The following is a 7440-nucleotide window of genomic DNA, read 5'->3' as shown; positions in this document are numbered from 1 at the left end:
ATTTTTGTTTTTACCTGATGTTGTTGTTTTTACCTTGTATTTTTGTTTTTAACATGTGCGCAAGTAAAAAAAAATGAAAGAGAATGTATAAATGAGTTAAACAACTTTTATTGTCGTTTCGATTGTTTTGATTTTGAGAAAGGACAACGTAAACTTAAGCAGATTCTGAGAGACTAGTTGAGCAAGGAGAAGTGTGTTGAACTCAATGAGCGGAGGGTTAAAAAGAAATACCAAAGTGCAAACATAAACAAAGCTTGTGGTCTAGACCGAGTGAAAGGGAAAGTGTTAAGAACTAGTTGTTAGCAACTGACCCCGATATTTACCTTCAATTTTAACCTGACACAACGAAAAAATCAAATCTTCATTCCTACAATATGGAAAACACCGGAGGTAATACTAATACCTAAAAAGCCTAAAAAATATGAATTAAATGATTTAAGGCCAGTCATTGCTTTCAACTACGTGCCTTGAAAAATTGATCCTCTCAAATATTCTTGGTTGTGTTCATGGAAATCTACATCCATTCTAATTTGCATAATACAATAGAGGAACGTAGAAGATGCTGAACTTGTTTTTTGAAACTCTATACTGAACCGCATATTGTTATTGAAAAACTTCTGAATCTGGGAGTTATTCATCATATTGCAGCATGAGTCCTGGAATTTTTAACAGGCAGACTATGTTAAGCTGAGCAACACAAAACCTGACGCAATCCTTTGTAACACCTTTGGTCCTCGGGGCTGTGTTTTGTCTCCAGGTTTGTATACAATATACACCAACGATCATAGAAGTAAATACAAAACAACACGCTTGATTAAGTTTGCAGATGACTCCGCTATTATTGGATTAATCAACTTTGATGAAAAAGAGTATTTCGAAGAAATATGTATCTTTATTAAATGGTGCAATTCAAATTTTCTAAAGGTGAACATCTCAAAAACAAAGGAAATGATTTTTTTTTAATTTTAGGAGAGAAAAACAAACTATCCCACGACTCGTAATTGAACTAGAAACAATTGAAACTACGGATTCGTACAAGAATATTGGTCTTACAATCAACAACACATTTACATGGAAAATCACGTAAACAATATCGTTAAAAAGGTAAATCAGAGGCTGTACTTTCTGAGGAAATTTAGGTCTTTCAATCTGAATCCATCCATCCTTCAGATATTCTTCACCACCACAATAGAAACTTTGATAATTTTAGGTATCACTTGCTGTGGTAGCAATTTGGGAAGGCAGCACACCATAAAAATAAACAAGTTGATCAGAAAGGCATTAAGAACAATTGGTAGAGACCAAAGTAACTGTGAATATCTGCACAAGACAAACATTCTAAAAAAGGCAGAGATAATGTTAAATGACCAAGCCACCCACTGATATCGAAATTCTAATAACTATCGACCGGAAATAAACGATACATTTCAAAACAAGCAAGAATAGACAGATATAGAAATCCATACGTTCCAACAGCAGTAAGGTTATTGAACACACAGAGCTACATATGAAACGGGGAGAGAGAGAGAGAGAGAGAGAGAGAGAGAGAGAGAGAGAGAGAGAGAGAGGGAGAGAGAGAGAGATTGTTTTACGGAGCGGGTTGTTCCAGCACGTGAGACATATTATATTAACTAATGTCCTGTCTTGTTGTGCGTATGCGTGAGTTCATCTAATCTTTGTAATGTCTACTGCTATTGTTGACGACAAAGACAAATTTCTCCTTGCGAGATGATGAATAACGATTGTCATGGTCATTTTGCCATCATTGTTCTTGTTTTTAACTTGTGTTTTTGTTTTTAACTTATGTTTTTGTTTTTATCAGGTGTTGTTATTTCCAACTGATGTCCTTGTTTTTATCCAATGTTGTTGTTTTAAAACTTGTGATTTTGTTTTTAACTGATGTTGTTGTTTTACTTCTGTCGATGTTTTTACTTCTGTTGAAGTTTATAACTACTGTTGTCGCTGCTGTTGTCGCTACTGTTGTCGCTGCTGTTGTCGCTGCTGTTGTCGCTGCTGTTGTCGCTGCTGTTGATGTTGTTGATTTATCTATAATACCATGGATTTCTCTCTCGCCGAGATTCTTAGTATAAGAGTCCAAGTAGCTAATAGGGGGTGCGTAACACAGCGAGCGTCAATGTACCTCACACACAACATTTCCCTCTCACTTTTTTGAGCGTGTCGTCGAGAATTTCTTTAAATTTCGAACTCATGTAGTAATACACAAATATATTCACCGCTGAATTTGTCGTTACCAGTAGAAAACTTATACCCCATACGATCACATAGATATGATGGTATTCCCCGTAATAGTTGAAATCTGGGATGGCCAACATCGTAAAGATGTTGGCAACACTGGGAGAGAAACCAACTATGAAGATACCGGCAATAGACACAACCATTTTCACAACTTTCATGTCTCTATTCGATACAGATTCCTGCTTTGCGGTGCTGGAACTCGACTTGCGCCATCTTGATTTGATCAGAAGGTTTTGGACAAGGATTACCGTACACACGATTACTGAGAAGAATGAAACAACCTGTGAGAAAGCGCTGATGTAAAGAGATATACCCTCAATAAAAACGCCGTTGGGGATATAAACTACTCCTAACATGGTCATGTTTACTTCTGAATCATGTTTTGGCCCCAGACTGACAGAGTAGAACGCAGGAGCAGCGCAAACAGCCAAACCTATGTATATGCTAACAATTACGTAAATAGTACGTCTCGGTGTTATGATTGTCTTCACTTTGAGGGGCAGAGCGATACACAGACACCTCTCAAATGTGACGAAGGCTGTGATCAGGCTGGAGATCCGCGCGAAAATAGTGTGAGGCCACCCAGATGTTATATAGGCCAGGTCATGATAAACCACAGGCAGAATAGATTGGGCGAACAAAGGGTTGAAGCAGACACTCATCCACAGGAGCGTTACTACATTTCCCATATCGGAAACAGCCAGACTGAAAGGAGTGATGTTGACGGTGTCTTTGAATCCTTGCTTGAAAAACACGTAAATGTTGATCGCGTTGAATATAATGCCAAATAAGCAGATTATTCCTAGGGCAACGACATAGATAACGATGTTTAAAACGTTGAAGACACCCTCGTCTATCATAGGTTCCTTGTCTTGTTCAAACAATGGAGTGTGGCTGTAGTCTATCGAAGACATTTCTGATATCTTAAGCTGCTGGTTCCACAAAAGTGAAGTCTCACAGTCACGCCTATTTTATAGGAAGAAGCGAAAGAACGTGAGAACATTTCATATGATATGTCTATACCTATAGACATATTTTAATAGATAACAAGACGACCACCACCGCAACAACAACAGCAACAACAACAGCAGCAGCAGCAGCAACAGCAGCAACAACAACAACACCACCACAACAGCAGCAGCAGAAACAGCAGCAACAACAACAACAACACCACAATCGGCAATAATGATAATATAACTACAATAATAATAATAATAACAAAAATAGTAATAATAATAACAATAGTAATAATAATAATAATAATAATATTAATAATAATATTAATAATAATAATAATAATATTGATAATGATGATAATAATAATAATAATAATAATATTAATAATAATAATAATAATAATAATAATAATAATAATAATAATAAGTTCCTCCGTCAGTACCTGACGATGAGCTAGATGACTAACATGCAATATTCTTAAAATAAAGGAAAAAATAAGAGTTAAAATGACTAAAAGTCTTATGGCTTAGCCTGAGGCCCACTAAATAAACAAGCAATATGACTGAATGTTTCTCATATTTTGAGCATTGAGCTACCTTAGAATTGTAAAGTTCTATTTTACAGTTATCGTCGTTTTGAGTTACTAAGACCATGAGGTCAAGAAATTCTTCAGCGACATTTTCGAAGTATTCTGTAGCGCTTTTTTTGTTGTCGCACCAACTCTATGCTTCCTAAGGACAACTCAAAAGAAACCAATGCCTTTGTGATTCTGAAATCAAACATTTTGATAGCATGGCAATCTCAGCGAAATTGATTGAGTCCTTTTGAATTTAGAAACCAATCTCTCGGCGTTTGGCTTTTTGAGAACTGTTGTATTTTGTCCTGCTATAATTTGGGACCAAGAATTCTTCAGAGACATTCTGTGTGGGTCTTGGTATGACTTTGGTACACTGTGCATGACTGAGCACTCTTCAACAGGGTATATACATTTTATACATATTTGATAACGTTACCATGCTATTTTTATATAAACGAAATATACTGAAGGACAGCAGTTCCGAAACCCACAAGAAACACGGGAGAAAATTGGAAACTGTACTAAAAAAAAACCAATCTTGATAGTCACAAAATAAATAAAATGATCAATAATCAGCAATATAGACGAAAAAAGGATACTGTGCAGAGAAAAGATTAAATACTTCTTCTTCTTCTTTTTCTATCCCGTGGTTGGGGCAACTGTGGGGGCACCACTGCATCTGAAAACCAGCTCTCGTCATCTATTTTTGTCCTCTGCTTTCCTCAGATTGTCACCCATCGTCTTTCCTGTCCTCTCTGCAATGTTGTCCTCCCATCTCCTTCTCTACCTTCCTCTCTTTCTCTTTCCTTGTACGGTTCCTTGCAGGATTGTTTTGGAAAGTCCTGTGGATCTTGTGACATGCCCATACCATTTTAATGTTCCACTCTTCACTGTAGTCAGTAGATCTTCATGCTGCCCCATTACGTTGGTGATTCTCTTTCGTACTTCAGTATTTGAAACGTGGTCTTTGTATGAGATGTCAAGGAGTCAGTGGTAATATCTCACCTCTGTTGTCTGAATCTTTTTCTTTAATTCTGCTGTCAGTGTCCACGACTTGCAGGAGTATAAAAATATTGAGATGACCAGTGAGCGCATTAGTCTGATTTCTTAGTTGTACGTGCTGTTTCTGTCCCTCCAAATAGGCTTCAGTTTTGACAGCTCAACTGTTGTTTGCGCGATTCTGGAGAGAATTTCTGGTCTTGAGCCTTCATCTGAGACGACTGATCAAAGGTATTTGAAGATGTTGACGGTCTCAAGTTTCGCGCCTCTGACTTTGATGCTCGCGTTGGTGCCATCATGTGTTATTGGTCATTAGCTTGGTTTTCTCGTCACTGATCTCCATGCCGTAGGCTGCTGAGGTTGTGTCCAGCCGCTCCACTAGTGTGGCGAACTCCTGTTCTTCTCCTGCTAATCCATCGATGTCATCGGCAAAACGAAAGTTTGTGATTGTCCTGCCTCCAATACTGATTGTTCCATTGTGGTCTTCCAGAGTGTCAGTCATGATTCATTCAATGAAAATGTTGAAGAGAGTGGGAGAAAGCAAACAACCTTGCCTCACCCCGACCGTTGTCCTGAACCAAGCCCCCACGCTGCGCTGGAGGCCTTGTAATATAGTTGGTGTATGACGTTGATCAGGTTGGCGTATATGTTTTATTTCCTCATGGTTGCCCATTAGGCTGCATGCCAGATCCTGTCGATGGCCTTTTTAAAATTCACGAAGATATTGTATAGGTTTTTTTGGTGTGGAGGTACCTCTCACACAGTATCCTGAGGTTGAAGATCTGTTCTGTTGTGCTGCGCCCTGCTCTAAAGCCTGCCTGCTCTTCGGCAATGATCTTCTCTGCCTGTGGTTTCAATCTGTTCAGCATCATCTTCAACATAACTGGGGTGGCTTATTAGACTCATGGTGCGGTAGTTCTGACATAGTTGCAGGTTACCTTTCTTGGGGAGTGTAATCACTAGTGATTTTAACCATAGGGTTGGCCACTTTCCTGTCTGCCAGATCTTGTTGCAGAGGACAGTCAGAGCGCTTATCATGTCCTTTCCCCCTGCCTGTATTAATTCTCTTGGGATGTTATCCACTCCTCCTGATTTTCCTTTCGTCGGTGCTTTAACTGCTGCTTCAACTTCTTCACGAGAAAAGATTAAAAACAGTCACCAAAAAGAACCCGAAAAACAAACAATCTAACTTGTTCTCTCTCGTGCTGTAGCTGATTTTTATGGTTGCTGTTTTTAATATTTTTGTTTAAGACCTACCAGCTTTACTTTTCTCATATCTTTTCTCTATTTTCTCTTTAAGGAGGAAGATGACGTACAAGTCCAACCAACACCAGACCAAAGGAAATTTTGCAGCACATTTCGAACACAAATCAAAGACATAAAATTGCACAATACTTCATGGTATGCATATTTTTGCCTGCCTCATTAAAGTTTCAGACAAAAAAAAGAAAGGAAAAATGTGCACATAACAAGGTAATATCTCTTTTTTTTAAGTTTCTCCAAAAGAGCAAGTTCTCAATGAGCTAAAGTTTACAAGAAAAAGGAGAAGCTTCTTTTTGAGTGAGAGACTTGAAATCGAGATAAACTCTCCGTTAATGCGGTGCTACAATGCTTACTCAGAATTACTCATTTCTATCCGACATTTTTGGCTGTTTTGAGTTACTAAGACCATGAGGTCAGAAACCAATGTTCCACCTGCTCTATCAAAATAATACGATTATTAGGAGCCCTTGTCAAAATAATAAAAAACTTGATGTTGTAAAACTCAACTCTTTTAAAGTCAAATTTCCAAAAACTAGGTACTGAGCAGATAGAACTTAGTATTTCTAGGGTGGCAAAAAGTTAAGGAATATTTGGGTATTGCTATTAATGTTCTGAAAAATTTGACTGAGAGCTAAAACCAAAAGCAAGACCTGGTCTATGGTTTTAAGATAACATAACATCTTGTATCTCGTGTATATTACACTTAGGACCGCTTATTCAGGCATGTCTCAAAGTATAAAATCAGACCTAATTACATTTGATGATCTTAACGGTGACTTACATAAAATTTTATCTTACCCTGCTTCATATCTAATATGATTTGATAACTTTTAGTTTACTAAATTTTCTTAGCTGATTTTATTTTTTGAAAAGTTGTTAAATATCCTTGAGGACGTGAAAATAAAGATTTCAGCACATAAAAAAAGCCAGGGTGTTATCACCATTTAGAGAAAAAAAAAAGAAGATAAAAAATAATAAAAACAAAACAAAAGTAAAAACAGAGGCAGTTAGTTTTTAGCCCGTTTTAAAACAGACAAATCTATGATTCATTATGCAGTAGGCATCTGATTTGCCCCAATGCTTTTTTGTCATTCGCATTTGTTTTAATGTTTTAACATTGGATACACAATACTTTAGTTGATAAGGGTGTTACATCTATGCTATTTAATTAGTTTTAACCAAAAAAACGTTGTAGATGTTGCTGAAATCTCGTTTGAGAAAAATGGACATTATAATTATCTTTGCTTGAGCCTCGTAGATTATGAAAGAGACGCTTGTGTTAATTTCTTTTTCCTGATTTCTTCCCTTTCAAAAACCTTGATACCGGAGTCTGTAGTGTAGCAGTGAGGCACTGCAGAGTGGCGTGCAGAAGACGTGAGGTCGTTTCC

The 7440-nt window shown here is 37.4% G+C and overlaps 1 protein-coding gene across 1 annotated transcript; it reads right to left on the bottom strand.

Annotated features, from left to right (window-relative positions):
- Window positions 1-2141: 2141 nt before the first annotated feature.
- On the bottom strand, window positions 2142-5661 carry LOC106013045 (neurotensin receptor type 2-like). The gene is made up of 2 exons (XM_013087746.1): window positions 5543-5661; window positions 2142-3222 (listed from the first exon to the last, which is right to left on the bottom strand). Exons 1-2 carry the CDS (start codon window positions 5659-5661, stop codon window positions 2142-2144), a joined length of 1200 nt encoding a protein of 399 aa, XP_012943200.1.
- Window positions 5662-7440: the final 1779 nt, after the last annotated feature.

This window comes from Aplysia californica, unplaced genomic scaffold, assembly GCF_000002075.1.
Source record: "Aplysia californica isolate F4 #8 unplaced genomic scaffold, AplCal3.0 scaffold00634, whole genome shotgun sequence".
Taxonomy (NCBI): Eukaryota; Metazoa; Mollusca; class Gastropoda; order Aplysiida; family Aplysiidae; genus Aplysia; species Aplysia californica.
This window is presented reverse-complemented; position numbering and strand designations above follow the sequence as displayed.